The 24688-nt window shown below is 35.2% G+C and overlaps 1 protein-coding gene across 1 annotated transcript in view; it reads left to right on the forward strand.

Annotated features, from left to right (window-relative positions):
• The window catches only part of RYR2 (ryanodine receptor 2), a gene marked incomplete at both ends in the record, with an annotated part of 390473 nt that overhangs the window by 233895 nt on the left and 131890 nt on the right, over positions 1-24688 (forward strand). Inside the window, 10 exons of the mRNA XM_082276741.1 lie at positions 9459-9606; positions 12534-12742; positions 14650-14824; positions 19674-19882; positions 20767-21119; positions 21349-21463; positions 22348-22508; positions 23135-23294; positions 23438-23524; positions 24226-24452. Coding sequence (XP_082132867.1) covers positions 9459-9606; positions 12534-12742; positions 14650-14824; positions 19674-19882; positions 20767-21119; positions 21349-21463; positions 22348-22508; positions 23135-23294; positions 23438-23524; positions 24226-24452 — 1844 coding nt within the window. The remainder of the gene's footprint in view (positions 1-9458; positions 9607-12533; positions 12743-14649; positions 14825-19673; positions 19883-20766; positions 21120-21348; positions 21464-22347; positions 22509-23134; positions 23295-23437; positions 23525-24225; positions 24453-24688) is intronic.

A 24688-nucleotide genomic window follows, 5' to 3' on the forward strand; every position in this document is an offset into this window, starting at 1 on the left:
AAAGAGTTTTCATGTTTTTTTGCTGAGCATAAAAGATCAGTATTTTTGCAAAAATGAGAAACAGCTGTTTTTCAGGTACATACCCTTTTCTTCCTACACAGAGCGGTTTAGTTTTTGACAAAAATTTGAGTTATACATTTCAGTGCCACACATGTCAAATTCTAAGGACCAAAATTCATTCTACTTGCAAAACTTCTGTATGAAATAATAAAATAATCTAGTTTTATACATATTAAGTTAAGCACTTAACATCATCAGATACAGATATGCATACGTGACAAAATATATGCTGCATATCTGCATTTCAGCATTGTTCATTATAGAATCGTACTGTGAAGCTGTCACTGTGTTACTTTGCAAGCTATTTTGGAAATCTATGTTCTGTATTTGGCTCTAGACAGAGAGTGAGTCAGTTCTTCTCTTTGCAGACTGGAATATAAGTAATATTCCCTATTAGGAAAACACTGAAGATAATTCAGTGTTTGTGCAAGTCCCCTGCTTACCCCAGGATTAAATTTTCCCATAATACTGTACCTTTTAAGTAAGAGAAGGTAGCCCTTTGAAGTGCTGTTAACATTTCTGATGGAATATGAATTATGAGAAGTGTTGGAAGTGATGATTTTCTGTTGTCAGATAGGGGGAGGGGATTAATTTGTTTTGAACTCACTATTTCAATCCTGTGTTTATGGAGGCAGTGCACAATTCATTTCATGAATGAAAAACTGTATGCTCAAAAGAAATATTTCTGATATATTAAAGAATGCACTCAATAATTTATGTCATGTCTCCCATATTTTTTATTCTCCCACAAGGCAGTAATTTTCAATACAGGACCTTGCCAACTGGGAGTTTTGAAATGAATGGAAGTTGGGAAATAGTTACGACTTTGATAGGAACTTGACATAGTCCAAAATTAAATTTAGTTTTGCAGCAGAATTTATTGGTTAAGATGAAGTTAAGAAGTTTCTGGAATCAAATGCATCTCTTAGCTAATTACATTTCTTAGTAGCATTGGGAAAATTTAATCCCATGACTCATATGTAGTGAATAAGATTTCTTAGATCTTGAAGACAATTTAACCTACCCTTTGTATCTCTGTCTTCGAAAAAACCCACGAATAATTTTGCCATATTTATTGGAGTGAATTTGCAGCTAAATTGCATGTTTTCTGAATTAGTGAGGTACTAAGTTGGAAGGTCAGTTAAATGATGATGTCAAAGACTTTCCCAGTGTTACTGATTTGAGAATGGTATGTAAAAGATGTAATGGGAGTGGGTGGCAATGAAAAAAATTTCTCCTTTACATCCTCACAATATTTTTATTATACATTGTCTTTATGTATGTTTTGGTGTGACTGTTGATATAGAAGGTTCTGCATTTGAAGAGGTATGATGTGATAGTCATAAATCATTAGTCTTATTATGCTTCCCAAAAGGCAGTGGAGTTGCTCCAGGCCACAACCTGGGTTTAAAAAAACCAACCCAATCCCTGCCAAAAAATTAATCAGAAGAATCTTGTATGGGATATAACCTAAAAGTAAACACTTCAGCTTAATGTCAGAAGAATCATGAAGTCTGTCTTATGTTCTCAGTGCTGTGCCTAGGCAAAGAGATGAAACTTACTGTTGAACCTAAAATATTGTGGCCCTGTGAGGAGACATTTTTGAGTCTAACAGGGAGAGAGCAGAGGGGGGAAAAAAGAGGATTCATCTACTCACTGAACAGCTCTCTGTATTTTATCTACTGACTCCTAAAACGATTTCCTGAGGGGAAACTCTTGGGACACTTGGCCTTGGAACTCTAGCATTCCCTAGGCTCCCTTCCTAATAAATATCCTGCTCACTGGATGACCAAGGTCAACATGAAAATGAAATCTGTGCTCACTTTTTAAAATGTATAGTTTGGTGTGAGAAATCTCATGGAAAAGAGCTTTATTTCCAAACCCCTTAGTCTTATTATACTGAACGGTGCATTACCCATTTTTCAAGAGTTTTTTAAAAATTGACTTCATAACCTCAAAGGTGTCTGACTGTACAAATAGGATTTAGGTATTTTAATCTGTTCTGATGGCTACAGACAAGATTCTGTATAAAAAGGTTACTGGAATGGTAGCCCCTAGTTAAATTTTCAGAAATTTTTTAAGTAATTGGTGTGAATCAAGCTCTGATTTTGACTACCAGGTTGTGCTTAGACAAATGCTTCTGCTCTAAATCTTGACTGAGCTTACATATATCTGATAAATATATAACTGTTCTTCCTTATCAAGACAAAGACAGTTATGGGCATGCAGAGAAGAGCCTGGAAAATATAAAACTAAAAATCTTAAGTGCCTATTAAACTGATCACATTTGGAGTTGGAAATCCACTTAATTGGGGTTTTGCAGTACTGAGTGCTTATGCTTTAAACATCCAAGTATTTTTTTTTGTGTCTGCTTCATTCAAACTGACTAAAGACTTTTGTCTGCTGAGTTGTGCACTGTTGTTGAGAATGTAGTGCAGTGGTGCAGTGAACAGTGTCATAGTTATACTTTCAACAGAGAATGATTGTTAAAGGTAAACAAGAGCTCAGAAATATTCATGACCTTCAGGAAGCAGATTTAGAAGATCAACAGTGTATTTTATTCCCTTATTCTTGGCAGATGAGTTACTGCAGTCTCATAGATAGTTAAATAGGTAGATGATGCCCTTTCCCAACAATAGTACATCCTGCAGAAGCTGCCATGCTTCGGATGTTGATGTTGATTTGCTCTTAATTCCATAATCTTTCTCTTTTCAAATAATTATTTTTTTTTCTTCTGCAGAAAAAACCAACAGCTGAGTTTCAGGATAGCTTACAATGTACAGATAACACATACCATTTATTAAAATCCGTAAGAAGAGAGCAGAATAGCAAGGTGCTCTTTCCTGGGTGCAGTGCAGAGAAGCTTCTAATTTAGCTGACATATGTATCACATGGCAAGCTGCTAGCTCTAACTGTTGTCCACACTCTCACATGCTTCTGCTTGCCTCCAGTGGGTTTATTTCATGGGCTACATTTTGTCATCCCATCATATTGCTGTGAAATGTTACAGCACTGGAACAAAGTGACATGTTGTTATGCTGTATAATACTATAAACAGATCTTGCAGAGCTATAAAATAGTTTCCTAAGGGAAAGAAGCTTACAGATGTTTGAAAGTAGATGAACTAATCACTGGGAAATATGTTATGAACAGCAGTCATGCTGTGGCTGTAGGATGGATTAAATAATCTAGTAGGTCTGTTCTGTATGAGAGCCTCATCATTTTGCGATTATGTAAAATGAAAAAATTAAAGGGGTACTGTCAAGTAGTTCATGTATAAACCATTTCTTTCTTTAAAAACTTCTGGGGGAAATGCCTTCCAACTTCCAGATTTTTTTTTCTTCTTCTAAATCCACCACTGCTTTTCAGGCTTTTTTCTTAACAAGATATAACAAGCTACATTTTGTGCATGACTATATACAGTATTTTTGTTCTGATGCTGCAGAGCCAGCTAGGAGAGGGAGTACAAGTTAGCTAATAAATCCTGTTCCCAGAACTGTCCTGACAACTGTGATCACACTGATCACAAACAAATATTTTTTAGTAGTACAGACTCACAGTTGCTTATTGCTCGATGAAGGGAGCAGACAGAACAAAACAGGTAGGAAAAATATCTATTTCTGATTAAAAGAACATATTAAATAGTAAGGTAAGAGAAAAAACAAGCACAAAATCAGTATGAAAATACTTGACAGTGTCCCTTTAAGGGAGAACGTGATTACCTTCAAGTTGGTGGTCTTGGAACTGGGGAAATGGTAAATAAACAAGGACAGATGTAGGAGTTAGATCCAGGCAAAGGAGCAATATAGCCTTGCTGTAAGTGGATTAAAATAATCATAATTGTGCTATGAGAGAGGGCTTTTTTTTTTTACCTTTATGGATGTTGATATTAAGTCTCATCATAATTACATGAGTTTTTTTGTTTTGGTTACTTTTAAGGAATTTTTCATAACAAGATGATGGAAAAATAGCACTGAAGTATAAAAGGATGTTATTTGTGACTAAATCTTCACAATCTAATGAAAAATATTCAGAACTCGTATAAGTTTATCCATGAACTTAGGGTATTTTTTGGCATATCCATGAACTTAGGGTATTTTTTGACATCCATAGAACTGTGATGTTATGTGTACAGGAGAATCCCAAGATCCATATAAATAAGGAAAAGACAGAAAAGGAGAGAACAGAGTCGAGCTTGGAGATCAGAAAGCAAATTAAAATAATTTAAAGTACATTACCTACCTCCTCCCTCTTCCCGAATGTATGACATCAGGTCTCCCCTCTGATTGTGGAAATCACAGCCAAAGATTCTTTCAAACTTTGCTTATATGCATTTTCACATATCCAGATAGCTTTGTCAAACGGTATCTTGCTTTTTCTTCATGTTGCATTGTGCTCTGGCTAGAAAAGCTAGCAATCAGAAACCTCATTTATACTGAGAAAAGAATAAGTATTAAAAATCTCACAGCTTTAACAATTGTTTCTAAATATTGGCAACCTAAAACTTTCCTCCCACTGTGTGAAAAGCATCTTAAAAAAGATGCTCGCCAGTTCCTGTCCTAGAACAGTTAGTCGGTATTGCCAATTATATGAAATCTTATTTCTCTTTGGCCCAGAAGTGCAAGACATTTTGGTCTTTTTAAGTCAGGATCTTATTTTTTTAGATTTATAGAAAGTAGATGACATCATTATTTGATCAGGAGTTGGTCTTCTCAGGCTGCCTAAGGCTGCAATGCAAGAGGGGCATTGTTCTGGAAAGTCAGGCTGGGTGAAATATGCATGCGTGGGAAAAACCAAGTTGTTGCTTATTTTTTCATTAAATATATATAAAAACAGCATCTTGTCCTTGTAAAAACTACTTATGTTACCACACTTTGACATTTTACATGATTTATACTGATATATTAGTTCCTTCTATTTATAGTCAGGGCACATTCTGCCAGGCATTCCATATGGGCATGGTCCTTAGTGAAGATGGCAGAAGAAGTAATACATATGTTACTAAGATACACATACTTCTAGGGCTAGGACTCAGCTGCTAGTATTCCAGATGAGGAATACAACCTCTGCTTTGGTTGGGTATGTTTGGATTATTAGCACTGGTAATAATGTGAGGACTTTATTGTGCTTTGTGGTTCTAATGCTCTGGACTTTGAAAATTACTTCGTTAGTAAATACCAATTTAGAATTGTATTTTTCCTTTCCCCCTATAAGGTGATTTTTAATTTTCATGGGTTGTGGTTAAACATGAGCTGCTGTGATATGTGTGGAAAAGCTTGCCCTCTGGATAGCGAGGCATGAAAGGAATGACGTAGGTATGAATGATTCTGCTCACAGTGTCCATGCTGCACATGCACATGATGGCTCACTGGTTTTCTGGCAGCACTGCTGGCAAGGTTGCCCTGTAGCATTTGTTGTGAAAATTGCTTGGAAATCTTTGTGATAGTGAGAGATGTGGATCTTGTGTGTTGGTGGAGATATGACAGCAAGAAGAATCAGTTCACAACTGTGGAATTAGGGTTTGCTAATGGTGTAAAGGGAGCTAAGAAAACAACAGCACATCTGTCTAATGGATGTGTGCGGAAATACCCTTGTTTTTTGCTTGTAGTTTAACAGCCTTGGTTAGGAGAACAAAATCATTTCACTATGACACAGGATAGGTATCTGTACAGCTCTAATACTTTAAATTGCAAAATGTGTGTTCCCATTAAATTATTATCATATTTTTCCTGCACTCGTCCTACCCTGTGCTTTAACTTCTCAGTCCTTTCCTATCTTTCTTTTTGATAAGCACTTATTTACATATGTTTGTGGTGACCTTTTGTTCCCTTTAGTCTAGTGGTCTGTGCTGCTCCCAAACTTCTCAGAGCTTTGGGAAGGTCCAGGAGTGCACAGCTTTGCAATATGACAGTTATAGCTCTGAACACTACATTATTATTTTCACATGTCTTTTAGAGGTTTATATGATGCTTTGTTTTTTGTTACTGAATTACTTCTGAAGCACACAACCTTATTACACACACTGCATCTCCTAATAGGTTCTTTTAGACCTGCTTATAAAATTTGTCTAGGGTTTTCTCTGCTGCTGTAGACGATATGGACATTCCTCATTTCATTCTTACATGAGATCTGTCCATGCAAGTTCCAAGACCAGTTGTAGATCCAGTGCCACAAGATCAGTTATCGACAAGTCACAGACTCATTGAATGAAAGAACGCACTTTACATCTGATGTGTGTTCCCTTTGAATTATTTTGCAGCAGTATTCTTCACTTGTCGTGGAAGTTTTAAAAGGCTTGTCGATGTTTTTTGGTGTGCGTGTGATTAGGTAGTTTTTTCTGTAGTTCTTTTTTCTTCCTTTTAAGAGCTATATGCAGTTAGTACCATCGTTGACCAATTACTGTCTAATTCATACGCTTTTATACCCTACAAATAAGTGTATGTATGCCCATTCAAATAGTTGTCTATCATTTGCTCTATATAGCAGAATTCGTAGTGTACACTGTGAAAAATAATACTGACTTTTCATAGTGAGTGGTATATCACTGATGTTTAACTTTATTAGTTCCATCCAGGGCACATTCTGCAAGGCATCCCAAATTTTTATGGTTGCAATGTTTTCTTAAGTAAAGTAAATTAAATTCTAAATTATTAATGGCTGTTTGTTACGTCAAATGAAGACAGAGCTGTGTAATAAAATATACAGGCTTCTTCCTCCCTTTTTTTTCTGTGTTATGATAAGTTCTGAATTCAAAAGAAAAGAATTATATAAATGTCATGTGCTCAAACCATTTGTCTGTTAACAAGTGGTTGCCAGAAAAACTCTGTACAAAACTGTTGAATCATTAAGCTGTCAAAACTGGAAAATACTGATTTAAAAAAAAATTATTAAAAAAAAATTAAAACAGGCTGAATGTTAGAACTTATTTTAAAACTCTCCAGTAACTTCTTTGTATTGAGTAGGAAGAATTCAGTCTATGTACTACTTGGAAAGGTACTCAGTAAAATTACCACTCTTAGCTAATCAGTTTTCTTGTTGACTTGATTGTGAATGTGCAAAGCTCAATCACTGTATGGGATCATTCTCTACACTTATACCAGAGAGGTGCAGGAGATCATTAGTACAAAAACTTATGATGAGTATAACAATAAAAGTGCTTAATTCAGCAATAAGTAACACATTCAAAATTTAAATAGACGTGTAATAGGAAAAAAAAAAAGAAAAAATTTGTTAAAAGAAATCTCATCTCACATTCAAATTTAAAGATGTAACCACAGTCTTGAATGGGTGAAAATGGTCACCTAAATAAAATTAGACCCAAGGAAAAAAATCTGTAAAATCAAGTTGGTTTAATACATACAATTTCTATATTCCTTTCTTTCCCCTTGCTTTCATTTTGTGCTTAGCCATTTTAAAAGCACTTATACTATATTTCATTATATACATTGTTATCAGCTGATTGCCTGTATGTTAATGTGTGTTAATGGTTGCTATGGCAACTACAAATGTATTAGTCTAACGATATATCATGGATAAGAAGTTACGTACTTATTGTTCCAAACTTCTGTTTCATATCTTTAAAGACAGTATTTCACAACACCTTTTGGACCTATAGTGCTTCAGAGAAAATTATTTCTCTTTTTTGTGTCCTTTCAATCACAAATAATTAAACTCAGTGTTTCTTCACCGCAGATGTTAATGCGAATATTCTTGTATCAAATAATGATTTCTCAAATAATAATAACATTATTATCAAATGTTATCAAATAATGGTAACATTTACTTTAGCATTTGCTCGAAGGACACAGCCCTTTTTCACATCTACGAAATTAAACATTGGACAAAGCAGGATGTCAGCTTAAGAATTTGGAATAAATATGAAAAGTAGATTCCTCAAATGGTATTGGTGTTGGCCCTGCCACTGCCCTTTCCACTGAATATAATTAGAGCTGATACGGTTTTGTGATTTGTGTCCCCAGCAACGCATTACCTTTGTCTTTCTGTTAGCCCTTTTAGCATGTAGGTAATGCTTGTCCCTTAATATTTCTTCTCCTAGATGAGTTACTTGTAGGACTAGATTTCATCAAGCTCTGGTTTATAACTGTACTTTTAATACCTGCTCACTTTGACAAGGCAAGAGGCAGGTAGCCTTGCATCTAAGCATTTAAGGGATAACAAAAGATGCCTGCAAGAATTTTTTCAGAATGGATGTGCCATTTCTTCTTTGCTTGCCAAGATAGAATTGAAACCACGTATGTTCCTAAAACTAGAACTGTAATGCTGTAAAAGAAGTAAGGTACTTTCACTGTAGACACTGTCTTCTAAAATAATAGGCATTGTTTTTTGACTTATTAATAAATCTAACCAATAATAAAAGCCTCTCAATATCTTTGGTATTGTACCAAGAGAACAAACAGCAAGTATTTTTTATATGATATGTCCAATTTGTAATTTTTAAAATAAATATAGATATTTGGAAAAACATGGAGAGTTCTTTGCCTGGTTTCTCTCACTGCCAATAAATTCTGACAGGATGTGAGAAGAAAATATACACAAGAAAACAATTCTGTTAGTCACTAAACATTATATTAGCCATTTAAATAATCCAAATAAACCCTGATTTCAAGTAAGGTAATGCAGTAGAGGAAAACCTAATCAATGTTTTCTAATAAGACTAAAATACAAAGATTAAACCTTACCAATACTTTCGTTTCAGCTGCAGGAGAGGCTAGTTTAGTTATCTATTACAAAATCTCTATACATTAAGCACATAGATCAGACATTTGCAAACCCCTGTATTTTTGAAAAATACACGTCTTAAGTAGTTGTTATAGTAAGACACAGGTTTATTATCTATTTCATAATTTATTAATTGCTGTTGCCTGTATTTATTATTTTTTATTAGTAGTATTTTGTTCTTTTGTTTTTATCACATTTATTATTTGGGCATTCAATATATTTTGTTTAGTTCTATAATAATAAAACAAACACCTGTATATTTGTGGTACAGAAATGTCTCTGCTTTAGTTAGAAGCAAGTTTCCTGTTATGGTAGCTGCTTCATAAACAGTGTATGAAATATAATCCTTGTGACTTTCCTGTCAAACTTTCATCTATCCTTATTTCTGTGATTTGTATTGTTCTTTGGGTAAATTGTAAATTGGGTAAATTTGATAGAAAATTACAGCAGGTATAAGCCACACTGCTTTGTTATTTTGTGTGTCACTTGTTTTTTAGTGAATTCAGTCTATTGCAATTTCTTTGATCCCTTGCCATATTTGAAGTAACATAATTTCAGCTGGTATAAACAGTAATTTTTATGCTGCTATTATAGCATAATCTTGTGTGTAAGAAAAGCACAGTTTCTGAAATTGAACTGATTTCTCCGTCCTAACACAGGATGTGAAAAATCGACGAAATCCTCGCCTTGTACCATACGCTCTTTTGGACGATCGAACAAAGAAGTCCAACAAAGACAGCCTTCGGGAGGCAGTCCGCACCCTTCTAGGCTATGGTTACAATCTAGAAGCTCCTGATCAAGATCATGGTAATTAATTTTTGGGTTTTTTTTCCTCAAAAAAAGTTTAGAACTTTTCCACTCTGCTATTGAATTTGTTGGTCCAATAAAACATTTTGGACAGGTGCCTCCAAATCTAATAGGTGCTTTTCTTCATTTTCTGTTCTCTTAGATCTTAATTTCTTACTTTCCTTATTGTTTTCTTTCCTTGCCCTGTGGCCTCAATGAATATTTACAAAATGTAACATATTTACATTTTAAAGCAATTATTTGCAATTTAAATCAATAAACACAATTTATTGACTAGTTTTTATTTAATGCTATATTTTCTATTTCAAGTTAAATAGGAAAAAATATTTAAACTCAGTAGATGTCAATTTTATATTTGTAAAATTTAAACTTTAAATAATGAAGAATTCTAAACTTTGTGCACAGTCTTGTATTTAAACACTTAAAGCTACAAGATGAAATTTTCTAAAATGAAGGACTGCAGACTGAATTTCTGTGAATGTCAACCTGCAAGTCTAGAATTGGATAGTCTGTTAGAGCCTTTAAATTTCCTGAACATTCTCAGGTCTTGGAAGTTGAATTACACTATAAATAAATTTAAACTCACTTTTTACATGTGTTTTCTTTGAATTTTCATATATGCCAGATTTAATGTTTTATTGATACTGTGGGCAGTCAGTTTGAGACATTCTAGGCAAGAAAAACAAACAAACAAAAAAACTAAGTAAACTATGAATAAAGAAGTTTTAAAGAAACAGTACACAACATTTAACTCAATAACTGCAGAATATAAAATGTTAAGAAAGTACAAGAAATCAGGAGACATAATGTACAAGTAAAATAAATAGATATAACTCCTGTCAGAAGTTCCTATAACCCATATTTCAGAAGTTCACTTAGTGATAAGGATATATGGAATAATTAAAATTGAAACTAGCATCCTTCTAATCTCAGCAAAATGTGGAAAATTAGAGAAATGTGTCTAAATCTTATTTTATTTTCTTTTTTTCTTCAAGTAGTGATAATATTTTTTAGACCTATTTACACCGTAGACCTTCAGTAAAGCATTTCTGCAGAAGACATAACTCATACCTAAAGTGTACACAAGGAACCTACCATTTGGAATTTCTTTTCCAAAGCACATACATGCTCTGATGCTTAGCTTTTATGAGATAGTGCTATTAAATTACATTTAAATATGAGGCATTGCTGAGACCATGAGTGTGTAACAAGTTTGGATTGCTGAATAGGTAGAACAATGTTCCTTAGTGGAGTGGAAAGTGTTGGTGGCAAAATGCCATGGTCTCACTCTTAAATGTGCCTATGCCTAGCCTGGGGGGAGTATGAGCCTGCTGCATAATCCTAGAATTTCTTCCCCCTCCCACTGTTGGGAAAGAGATGCTGCAAAGAAAGATTGAACATGACTTCTGCTTGGTTCTGAGAAGGTGGGTTGGCTGATAGAGGAGGCCTTTGCCTCTTGTGAAGATAAAGGGACTACCTAAAGGTGTAGGCGAGCGGGGGAGAGCACACTCCTTTTCCACAGTCTCTTCCACATCCTACTGAACAATATTAAGTCCAGTTTTCACTTATGGCTCTGAGAACCACATGCCACTGCCTTTCCTTGGATATAAACTGTTGAAAATCTCTATTTTTTCCTTAGAATGCAGAGATCGTTGAGCTGGTTCTGTGAAGGGAGTTGCTAATGAAATGTAAAGAACACAAGTGCAATCCTTGAATCTGGAAGACGTGATCAATGCTGTTGCTAAATTCCCAGAGGAAAGGAACTGCGGAACAATGTCCCACGAATTGGTCTTTCTTGGGCAAAGACTGGAATTGCATTCAGCAAAAGATTTTTATACTAATTTTGGGGATTTAGATTTTGGAATTTATGAGCTTCTCAAATTTTGGAAATGCATAAAACATTTCACAAGGATCCTCTTTGATCAGCCAAAACCCATACTGTTATTAAGGGATTTAGAGCCCCCTAGTGGTGTTTGGCATCTCCAATCATTAAGTTTTATTTTAACATCAATTTTAGAAAATTCTCTAGTATTGGTTTTTATACTTGGTTATTATTATTACTTATTGGTTTCCCACAGCAGCTGTATTTTTGGGATTGCTTAGACTCTAGAAAGCATTATGTTACTTAGAATCTAAAAAGAAAATAATTTCTCAGTTACCATGCTTTGTGGTGCTTCATCTGTATAGGCGAGGTACTAAGGGTCTTCAGAAGTGTTTTAAAGGCATTAATTGTGTAGACTATCAAAGAGAAAATTTTATGGATGAAGAATTATGTGGCACAGAGTTGAGATGCTTAGAGGAAACTTAATGAACCTCACCTAACTGAAGTCAGGCATGGTGGCATGAGACATGATGGTTAGTTCTCAGGGATGTGATTTTATAGGCTATCTTAGGTGATGTTGGAAATGTAGACCTTGATGTGTGTAAGAAAACAGAACAGAAAGGGAGAGGTTCTTAGCATGGCCTGACAAACAGGTACAAGTAGGTGCAGAAAATTTATCTTTTAACAAAATCAGGAAGAAGGGGAATTGTGATCAGACTGGAATGCTGACTTTTGAAAGGTTGGACAGGCTTTAATACATTACAAATTTGTGGAAAAAGATCCATGCTTTTGGCCTTTTTTTTTCCTAATATGAGAAAAAGAATCAGAGTGATCCTTGAGTCATCTGTTTGTAGCTGCATTCAGATTTCTAAGTTCTCCTTTCTTTGTGGTTTTTAAATCCTTTTTTGTCCCTGATTCCCAGAATGGGCAAGGACACTTTCCCTACATGGCTATTCTGCAGGCACATTCTTCTTTTCATGTCTATGCTCAAAGGGATTCCTTTACCTTTTGCTTTTGCTTTTACTGTTTCTTGTCAGTAGTTGAAAATAGTACTTTCTGCATTGATTTTTTTTCCCCTTTATATTTATTTTTTTAACCTTTACAGCAATGAGACTGGACATGTGCAGTGGGATAATGGAAAAGTTCAGGATCTTCCGCACGGAAAAGACTTATGCAGTGAAGGCTGGGAAGTGGTACTTTGAGTTTGAGGCAGTTACGGCAGGAGACATGAGAGTTGGCTGGACCAGGCCGGGTTGTCTGCCAGATCAGGAACTTGGCTCAGATGAGGAAGCTTTTGTCTTTGATGGCTTTAAGGTTTGTATGTGCTTATCTGTTATAATATGAGTGACTGCAAAACTTTTAATTTTTTGTGTTGTTACATGTATCATTGCCTCAATTGCCTTCTCTGCTTTCATTGATGTTTCATGAAATTATTTCTCTCTGTCTTTGAGGGTCTAGGTAGAATAACTAGAACCAGTGTCACCTGAAAAATTAATTGGCAGGATTTGGCATTTCTATAATGTTTTTTCACAAATTTACATGTTTCTACAGTATACATAAAAAACTGAAAATCAAGGTGACTTAATCAAATTCAAAATACTGGCAGAGCTGTAATTAGCTATGAATAATTTCTTTAAAGTTTTACTTCATTGTTCTCTCTCTAAGAAGTGCCATTAGGGAATAAATAGGGTTAAGATTAGTAACAGTAAGTGTTGGAGCCAAACTTTGATACAAAGTTTTTGTAGAAATGTGAGCTCCAGAGAGTATAGTAAGGTTTTCATGGAAATCCTTACAGCTTAAGTGAAGTATGATAGAACCACTAAGGTTTGCTCAAATTTAATTCTGTATGAAAAAAATGACAGATCGAAATCTAGTAGTAAAAATATATAGGAAAACAAACCTTTATATTACTGACTATAATCAGAATAGATTAAATGACTCATTGACATTTTTAATTTCAGTATGAGGGCAAGTGCAACTGCTATCCAAACTTTAATTGTTGTTAAGGCTGCTGGTGACTCATTGTCAAATTATTCCTTGTATCTGGTATTGGAATTAATTTCCTTTATCACTATTGAAATATGTAACAGAAATCAACAGTGTTCCTGCATGTTCCTAGCAAGATAAAGTTCTTGAGATGTATTTTATTTATGCTATGGGAGTTTATTTGTTTCCCACTCATGTGTTGCATGAGAAGATGCCTGGAAAAGAGAACTGAAGTTTTTTGTAAAGTGTCTTACGTAAACCATTGAAGTCCTCTATTTTTACTGGAATAGCTGTGTAGTTGCCTTCTGAATCTTAGGTTTGACCTTAACGTCTCAATCCACAGAGCTATTGTGTTGTCTTTGATTTTGATGGGTTCTTCCCTTGGTTGGAGAAAAAATTTGACCTTCAGGATATCCAGAAAGGTTCATTTGTTTTGTACAACTTCCAGGATGGATATAGAGCATAAACATCAACTTGTGATGAAATACATGAATAGGAACCCTATTTACTATTAGTTATTGATACTTGTTCAATGCTTGGTTACAATAGTTGTTAACAGATGTTAATGTATTTGAACTCCAATGCAAGACCCCATTGAAATCCTTTGCAGTCTTTGACTTGAAAGTCAGTCATAGGAACCATTAATCATGCCCTCAGCTACTCTGGAATCTATCAGAAACCCAGTGCTTGTGTCATTCACAGACAGTTCTAGTCCTTCCAAAATCTGAAATGAGAGAAAGATTAATTTATTTTTCACAAAACATTTTTAGAATTATACTTAAGGAAACAATACAGTTTGTTTGCAAATAATGAATTTATAGACTACTAAAGTAAAAGCAACTGCTTAAAAATCTGCTTTTGTTAAGCAGCTATTAAACATTGTAAGTGATAGCATATTATTGTAATTACAGGTCTTCCATGGAACTTCTGGGCGAAACTAAACTATACTCTTACTTCCTACTAAAATGTTGAAATAGCAGTTTTCCCTGTCAGCTCTCTTAGCAATATTTTACAATGCTGATGTGAGGGTGCCTGCAGGAAGTTAATTGTTGGATTTCCATATTCAGAGTCAGCTTTGAGTACTCACAGACACAATTTTGGAATGATACTCTGTGAAAGTGTTCATTTTAGTGCCATCGTAATTGAGGCAGTTAATTTTTAGTTCTACCCTTAAAGACGAGAAGAACACATACATTGTCAGTATTTTTCTTTTAAATGCTTTTAATTATTTTCAGGCCCAGCGGTGGCATCAAGGTAATGAGCATTTTGGCCGCTCTTGGTTGGCAGGAGATGTTGTTGGATGTATGGTTGACATGAATGAGCACACTATGATGTTCACCTTAAATGGTGAAATCCTGCTCGATGACTCAGGCTCGGAGCTTGCGTTCAAGGACTTTGAGGTTGGTGATGGTAAGTACTGTAATATATAATGCTGTTAACTTGCTGTTGCCCGGTTTTTGCTCTGACTTCTCTTCAGTGTGTTTCTTTTGTGTTTCATGTCCCCATTCTCATCCCTGCCCCTGCGTCCCCTGCCTTATCCTTTTTTTCTATTTGATAAATATTAACCCTTTGGAAAGGAAGTGTGCTGGCTGTGAGGATGAGGAAGGGCTTTATACTGTAGTGATCTTTGTGGCTATCTTTTGTTGTGAGACCCTTTAACTTTTTCAGACATGTGTCTGAAGAGGCAGATTCATCACTTTTAATATTTCATCCTTACTGCAGTAGATTATCATATGATATAATGGAATCATAGAATGTATAATAGAACGGTTTGAGTTGGAAGGGACCTTTTAAGAGTACCTAGTCCATCCCCCATGCCATGAGAGGCAAGGACATCAGATTTTATCTAGATGAAGTACTGAAATATTACTAAATTTCTGTCCAATTAGTGAGAAACTGTGGTAGGGAGTTTAAGCCATCTTTAAGGTTTTGTTTTAGCACTGGGAGGAGAAATGACATCTGATCCAGGATAAAGTCAGCTGATACAAAACTATCCTCCAAAATATTTTGCTTAATTCTAAACCAGAAGATTGAGCTTTGTGCCTGTTGTAGGGTTCTTGGAGTGGGTTTCAGCATCTGCAAGCAGGTGTTAGTTTACTGGGAAAACATAATTTAGGAGATTGCTAAAGATGGCAGAGATTGTGAGGGTATGTCAGGTGGCAGATTGATTCTGTACCAAAGAAGTATTTTTGTTTATAAATTTAATTATATACCTGCGTGCAGATAGATACAGAAAAGGGGCAAGAAATTGTATTAAGTAAGTTAACTGCCTAAAATTTCTGAACTATGGTAATATAAAAAAAAAAATTAAGCTTTAAGCTTTCATTTCTTGTAGGTACCTTTATCCTGCCATATATATTATATGAATGTTAAACTATATAGCTGTAGCTGAGAGATAAATTTAAATTTTTTGAACAATAAGAGCTCCGTATGATACTGTTGGGTTACTTATCCCTACCCTATTCTCAGGGGAAATATGAATTTCATTCCTCTTAATTAGGCAGTTCCCTCTTTGAATTTTAACTACTTTATTTTCATCTGAATTCCAGAGTATTTTACTTTCAAGAGTGCTTTGGGAGAATTTCTTTCTCTCCTCTGCCATACATTAGGAATTAGAAATATTTTAATTTTATTTAAAATGACATAATTGCCATTAATTTTCTAGACTTGTGCCTGTTACTTTACGGCCTCCAGATCTCTTTAGATGCAGTGGTAATATGATGAGGGAGAGGGATATGTGAATTGGCTTACTGTTAGTGTTATATATAAAAAATAATCTTGGTGCCATTAAATTTTAATGGCTTTCCAGTTATTAGTTAGTACACTCCCATTAAGGAATAGGGGTTTCTGAAAGAAACTCAAATTCCATTAAATTCTGAGGGTAGGCTGCTTTTATTCTAAGCTGATGAAATCACAGTGGTGTACTTTCTGTGGTGCTTGTTTCTATCTGCAGGTTCAAATTGAAACAGATCTCTCTGCTAAAGGAATTCCTGGCTTGACACGGAGCCTGAAGGCTTTGGTACCCATGTCAGAGACTTCATGTCAAACCTCTCAGATTTTCCACAATATCTGTGTAATTTAGTATTGTTTTTGTAAAAAAGAGCTTGCCCTTTGAAATAAGACCTCATGTTTTCAAGGGAACATGCTGATCGATCTCAGATTTAAGAACTCCAGAGCTATATTTGAAAATATTATGAGTATTTAATATACAAATATTGCATGAAAAGGAGAGGGGGCAGGAAGGCAATTAAGTGTGAGTATGTGCAAACACACATATGAAATACCCAAAATAAATTAGTTTTATGGAGCTCGCTTTTTTTTTTTTTTGGTAGGCTGGCTTTAGTTTGGTTTCGTTACTGGCTCTTGCTTAACAGCACTGAGACCTTTCTGCAGGTGACTTTGATCAGTGAATCGTATGCATGTTGTGTTGCTGCAAAAAGGGACCTTTCACTGTAGAAAACAGAATTTCTTATGCAGCCTCACAGTAAATCAAACTTGTAGATTTAATTAGGGACAGTGAAAAGGGGTAAGGTGCTCTGCCACCTTAGTAATAAGACTCGTGTGCTGCGTGTTGGGTTGTACTACCAACAAGAGGAGCTCCTTATGATTATGGCAGATAAATTTATTTATGTGATACCATCTCAGTAGTTAAATTGATAAACATAATTGCATCTTACTATGCATTTGTAGAACATAAATGTAACTGTAGATATGAACAGGTACACTGTACAACTCAAATTTTATTTTGTCAACTCGGGTTCTCTGTGAGCAGGAACTGTTTGTAGTGTTTGACAGGTTGAGTCAGGAGGTTCATGTTGTATTCTTGAAAGTAGGGAACATTATGAAAAGTGTTCCTGTCCTATGCTTTTGCTATGTGATAGATTGTGGTAGAGGGTTACTTTTCATATGGTAGTGTTAAAGTCTTTTTACTTGCTTTGCTTTTTCATACAGTGAAATAAAACTTGCTCCATAGCCTAGTTGTGTATCTGGAGATTAGGAGCCAGGTTAGGGGTAAATATTCTTTTTATGTACCCTCCAGCATGCAAGGGCTACATGGGATCTCTGAATAATAAATAATATCTAAAATGGCTAGGTACCCATTCAGAGATGGGAATTGAAATTCATTTTTGTTCTGTAGAAAGACGTGTAACAGCCTTACCAACACACTCCCTGTGAGATGAGATGCTCTGTCTGTACCATGTATAGAAGAGCCCTAAAACACCTTAATGACGACTAAACCATTGGCAAATCAGTGCAGAATTTCACCAGAGATGGAAGTAGGGTTTTCATGGTTAGGACTGGGACTGGTCCAGTCCTATATTCCATTTATACAGAGCCACAGTAACTGTACAGTTACAGTTATATGCAGGAAGTAGCTACATGTACAGTACCTTCTGTTATCAGTGAAAACTGTATTGGTGAGAGGGACTGTCATCTTGATTTCACATTGCCTACATTTGCAAGTTTGATAGGGTACACTACATTGAGTAAAAACATCACTGACAACTTTACCTGTGTAGGAGTTTTTCCTGGGTTTCTTTGTTTTCTTTAAGGGAATCTTGCAAATGCTCATTTACATTTTATTACATTTTATTTGTGTGTGTGTGTAAAACACTTCTCTTCTAATCTATCTGGGAGGTTTGGGGGTTTTTATGAAACCACAGGAAAATGCATAGATAGAAAAATTACCATTTTTTGAGTGATGAGATGAGAATTGTAAGGTTATTGAAAACCTTAATTTTGATTTGGGCTTTGCTTAGCAACTTCTGCAACAGCTTATGGATTCCTTTAACTCATCAGGGAGCCTAGTAAATTCTCCCTACTAGAGATATATATCTCTAGATGCAAATGTGATTTTCTTAGTTGTGTTGTTTAATACAATTTTCTTCTGTTTAGTGCTAGAAAATACTGGTATTATTGTCCATCATTGGATTTGCACTAGCAGAATTGACATATATCATGTTGTCTATTATAGCTGTGTTATCTGAGAAGTTGATGCCTTGTGATTTAAGAGCCAAGCTGTGACGATAAAAATCAGGACTTCACCTAGTGGCTAATAGTGTTATGTCATTGAATTTATCATGTCTAATACAAACACACATGATAACCTATCTTGTGTATATGTAGTGAAATCTTCAAACAGCGGTACTGCAGGCTGATCATTTATTTGCTGAGCATTCATTCCTGTAGATGGTGCTCTGGAGTTTGATTTGTTTATTCTGCTCCTTTTTTTTCCTGGGCAGCCTAAAGAAAAGAGAGGAACAAAGTTGTATTTTGTCCTCATATTTTTCAATGCCTGTTATATTCACATGAATCAGAATCATTGAACAGAGTTTCATGTTTCTCGTTGATAGAAAAGAAAGCATTTTGTAAATAACTAGGTCTAATGAATCTACAAAGTAGTTTGTGGCTGTGGAAATTGAAAAGCAGGATGAAAAGAAATAGAAGAAATAAAAGATTTTCTTAGGTTTTTAGACCATGAAGCTGAAACTGAGAGAAAAAAAAAAGAAGAATGTATCTGCAGAACAGCTGTATGGGGAATGTGCCCTTGCTCATTCTGGGGAATCAGGAAAAAAAAAAATTGTAAAAAGAAGTCACAAATGTGCTCCCTGTGCTAGTGAAACAGTAAGGTGCATACAAATGTAAAGCTGATTCAAAAGGTAAGACAGAAAACACGATCCCAAACCAAAATACCTTATTTCATGAAGCTGTAGTGTCGTATTGTCAGTTCTCATTTTCCAGAGCCAGAGTTTTCTTAATTTTTAAAATTAATTAATTTTATTTTTTTAAAAAAATCTGTGACATGCACTTTGTGCATATTTGCAATTTTTTTCGCTATTGTAGCTACATTGACAAGCACTATTACTTTTAAAGTAGGACTCTCTCAAAATACCATGAATAATGACATTTTAGGAGGAATATCAAAAGTAGTAAGACTTAAGGTAAAATTGGCAATACACTACCAGCTCAGCAGAGAGATTAACCAAGAGCTGGTGCTCAGACTCTCTGAAGTAGTTTGGGCATTGCATAAAAAAATCCATGACTATTAAGGGGCTTTTGTTTTTCAGAATGATGTTTAAGATACATTTCTTGGTGACATGCAAGATGTGATGTGCTATTGATGATTGCTTATCTTTATAATCTTTGCTTTTTGGATTTAATTTTTTTCCCCTGAATGATGTTTTATTCAGTTATGGAAGAGAGCAGTTCGCCAGTGTTCATTATGTACAACCCATGTATTCTTTCATCTCGTTTTAAGGATTTCTACCTGTGTGCAGCCTGGGCCCATCTCAAGTGGGAAGAATGAACTTTGGAAAAGATGTCAGCACTCTAAAATATTTCACTATATGTGGCTTACAGGAAGGGTATGAACCCTTTGCTGTTAACACAAACAGAGACATCACCATTTGGCTGAGTAAAAGGCTCCCTCAGTTTCTACCAGTGCCACAAAACCATGAACATATTGAGGTTTGTGATCCTATTAAAATGTTTCTAGACACTTGAATATGTTTGAATTATGTTTCTACTTTTGTACTTCCAAGCAAGATTTTAATGTGATGTGTTGACCCAATTCTGGATGAACCTTATACCTGTTAAAAATGTCTTACATTCAGTAGGGTTGCAAAGAATATAATTATGTGATTGGTAGTTTCTTTTTTCCCCACGAAACTTGTGATGTGTGTTAACACGACATCCTGAGAGACAAATTATACAAGATGTCCTCATTAAGAGCTCCTTGTGCAGTGAGAGCTATGTTTGTAAGCAAATTCCAGAAACTGGGCATTTTTAAATAACAGATACCATGTGTTCTAGTACACACACTTTTTGATTTTTACATAGCTAATAGGTTTTGATTGTAATAAATATTTATTAGCCAATTGTGTCAACACTTATGTCCTAATCAGTTGTGCATCTTGATGGAACTGAATTCATGCCTTGTAAGTTTGCCATGAAACCCTTCTGAGATGATGAAATAAGAACTGTTTTTCAGCTGTTGTGTGGTATTTAGGAAACAGTTTATTTTCTTTCACATGTACATGTATGATTTTTATTTCTTGGTCTGTGTTGTTCTGGGCAGAGTTGGATTTTTGTTGCAAAGAGTTATGATGAGAAAGGTAATTTCTTTGTGACTGTTCTTTTTAATGTAAAAATGGAGCAACAAAAACATCCACTCCTCATAGTATTTATTTCCCTTCAAAATGTCAGCACAGGATTGCAATGCACTAGACTGTTGACAGTATACTGTTGTAAGTTTTGCAAGTCATGGATGTTTATTGTAGAAATATAAATAGAATATTTACATGGCACAAAAAGCATCAGCTTCCAAACAACTACATCTTTATGTTTCATAGGTGATGAGAATTGATGGCACCATAGACAGCTGCCCCTGTCTGAAGGTCACACAGAAGTCCTTTGGTTCACAGAACAGTAAAACAGATGTAATGTTTTTTCGATTAAGCATGCCCATTGAATGTGCTGAGGTGTTCTCCAGATCAGCTGCAGGAGGGTTACCAGGTTCTGGTCTTTTTGGCCCAAAAAATGACTTGGAGGATTATGATGCTGATTCTGATTTTGAGGTTCTAATGAAAACTGCTCATGGTCATCTAGTTCCTGACCGGACAGAAAGAGAAAAAGATGCCACAAAACCAGAGTTAAACAACCATAAAGATTATGTTCAAGAAAAGCCCTCACGTCTTAAACAAAGGTTAGTAGCTTGCTACCTTTTCCCACCTCTCCCCCTTCTGCTTCTCAAAGTAGAGGAAAATGCCACTCAAGTCTGGCAGACCAGTCAAGTAACTTTTGAATGTATGGTTTAAGGTCAGAATTAATTTAAGTGCTTTTAAAAATGAGCTTGTCTCTTTCTCTTTTCTGAATAATTTGCCTTTTTGATTGAGCTTTTAATAGAGATTTTGATTTTACTTTTTTTATTGCAGATTTATGCTCAGGAGGACAAAGCCAGATTATAGCATGAGTCACTCTGCACGGCTTACTGAGGATGTGTTAGCAGATGATAGGGATGACTACGATTATTTGATGCAAACTTCCACGGTATTGTAATATAGGATTGATGTTTTAGCTGTTTGGGGTTTCTTTATTTATTTGGTTTAGGGGTTTTTTTTTAATACTTACATGGTTTTTTGGGTTGTAAGAGTTTCAGAAACATTCTAATTTTCAATTTAAGTGTCTGTGGTAGTTGTGATCTTCTACTCAAGTTGAGACTGTTTTGTTCCTTTTATTTTGATTTGATTACCAGACTGAAACCATTTCCAAATGAAAACCTATAAACTAGTTTAATCAATTTTTGAGACTATTGTTGATAACACTAGACATAAAAGAGGAAGAAAAAATAGAACAATGGAATAAATTGGAAAAGGTACATTAAACTAGTTGGTCAGTGTTCAGGACCATTTGAAAACATCTCTACTAATTCTACAGAACATTTATTTAATGGAATTCCCAGTGAAAGTTTTGTGCAGGTTTTGTAGACCTTTCTCTGACAAGTTCAGCTCCATAAGCACTTATTCCCCAATGTTTGAAGGAAAACAAATACTCCTCTTCTGGATGTGTTCTTCTCTTTCTAAAAGATAATAGGTGCTAGAAACTGAGTCACATGCAGTATAAAAATTATAGTCTCTATAGAAATACAGCTTACAATGCCGTGATCCAGAAGCCTTTAATACAAGCATATAAACTGCATATTTAATATTTTCTATTTTTTTCTTTTAACATGCACATTTTTTTGGCTGTATTTTGGTTTGGGTTATAGCCTTTTGTTGCTTTGATTACACTTGAATTGCACTTGAGCAAGCCTATGCTACTTCTGAAGAGATGACATGTTTTCAGATTTTAGAGCAACAAATTAATTCTGAATGAAGCTGATGCATTGGGAACAAATATTAACATCTGATACCATGATTTTTTTTTATTAACAGTACTATTATTCAGTGAGAATATTTCCTGGTCAAGAACCTGCTAATGTCTGGGTGGGCTGGATTACATCAGACTTTCACCAGTATGACACAAGCTTTGACTTGGACAGAGTGCGTACCGTCACAGTTACACTGGGAGATGAAAAAGGAAAGGTTCATGAGAGGTTGGTTAGAATTTGCTTAGAAAAATCAATATTTTATACACATACAAGCAACTAGCAATTTATAAGGTGTAAATCCACCCCATTTAATGCAACTGGATCGATGTAGAAAAAATAATTTAAAAAGCAGTAGTATGAAAAAGTGTTAATTTAATTGTTACCTCTACTTGCTTGTGAAGAAACAGTGGGCTAATGATCTAGTCAAATCAATAGGCACTGAAAAGTAAAATAGTACATCTTTCTATATAGTTTGAAATTATGATCCTGTAAATATTGACTTGTGAGGCCAAAATTAGTACAACAGCTCCTCTCAGCACTTCATTTTATTATGCGTATCAGAAGCTTTCTGTTAGGCTTAACATTAAATGATTTAAAACCTTACCTTGCAAAGTCAGTTTTGTCTTTGGTATTTTACAAATTATTTGAACTTGTTCATACATTGTCATCTTAAGTTTTTGTTTTTTTCAGTTATGACATCCAGGTTTCATTGAATTTTGGCAGTGGTTAGGATGTGATCCACTGTTTTCAGCCGCAAGACCCTGTTGTTTGCAGCCATTGCAAGGTTGTTCTTAGTTTGTTACAGCAATTTTGCATACCATTCATAAATAAATTTATCTTTTGACACTCAGTATAAAACGCAGCAACTGCTATATGGTGTGCGCAGGAGAGAGCCTGAGCCCTGGACAAGGACGTAATAATAATGGTCTGGAGATTGGTTGCTTGGTTGATGCTGCCAGTGGCCTGCTGACCTTCACAGCTAATGGCAAGGAACTAGGCACATACTATCAGGTAAGGATTTTTTGATGATGTCTTGCAGTGGGAAGGGGGAAAACAGAATCTTCAGCCTGCATCATTAGAGGCTTTAGTACAAGATTGTAAGAAAAAGTAATCATCACTGTTATGGGAATAATTTTTCCCTTTGTTTGATTTAGGTTGAACCAAGTACAAAGTTGTTTCCTGCTGTATTTGCTCAAGCTACAAGTCCCAATGTTTTCCAGTTTGAATTGGGAAGAATAAAGGTAAATAATGCTTGGTTTTATGCAGATTTGGGGCTAATAAATTGTATCAAATAAGTTTATTTTATTTTTGCCATTTATTTCCTGCAATGTATTCTTGGTATTGGGCACATTTTTATGATTCCAAGTGTTTGCATTGTTGCTATTTTTATTCTTAACTCAGTTTTATATACTTGATGAATTTAAAATACAGTACATTGAATAAGAAGGGTTGAAAGTGATTAGAATTTTCTGAATCTCGTCCTTCACAATGAAATAAAATCCCTGGGGTTGGTAAGGCAAATCTCTTAATTTTACAAACAGAGAATGGATGACTGGTGTATCTGAAGAATTTTGTTAGTGTTTTAAAATAATTTTAAAGTACATTCAGATAGAACACAAGAAAACTGAGCTGAATTTGCTACCTTGCTTTGGATACTTGGATGTATGAGAAATCAGAAGAGGTAAAAGAAAAGTGGAGTCCGAGGAAGTAACCAGATATGGCGGTCAGGTTTCTATTTCAAATTTAGCTGCTCTTTAAAACCAAACATGGAAAATACTGTCTTGCTGCTAATCTTGCAACTGCTCCTAGCTTGTTTTAAAAACTAGTGAAAATGTTGATTTCCTGTTCTATTGTACTATATGTTGAGTGTATTTCTGGAAAAGAAATGCACTTTTTGGTAAAGATGGTGAACCTGATTGTCTCTTTCATTGGAATTTTCCAGAATGTAATGCCATTATCTGCTGGCTTATTCAAAAGTGAGCACAAAAACCCTGTGTCTCAATGTCCTCCACGTCTCCATGTTCAGTTTCTGACTCACGTGCTTTGGAGCAGAGTGCCAAACCACTTCTTGAAGGTGGATGTGTCTCGGATCAGTGAACGTCAGGGCTGGATGATACAGTGCCTGAATCCTTTGCAGTTCATGGCCCTTCATATTCCTGAGGAAAACAGGTTGGCGTTTGTTTTGTACTGTATCAGAGTTATGTTGGGATTATGAACCTAGTCAGGTAATGCCATCTATGTAAGAAAGGCCCAAGGTCTTATCTGTATTTATATCACATGTAAGTGCAGACAGTGTGTTTTGATTTGACTAATCTTAAAAAATATCCTAATTTCCAGTGTTTTAAAATCTCCCTTCTTTTATTGTTTCCAACCTCTTCCAATTTCTCTCCAGACATGTTAATAGT

Source organism: Coloeus monedula (genome assembly GCF_965178545.1).
Source record: "Coloeus monedula genome assembly, chromosome: 2".
NCBI classification, from domain to species: Eukaryota; Metazoa; Chordata; class Aves; order Passeriformes; family Corvidae; genus Coloeus; species Coloeus monedula.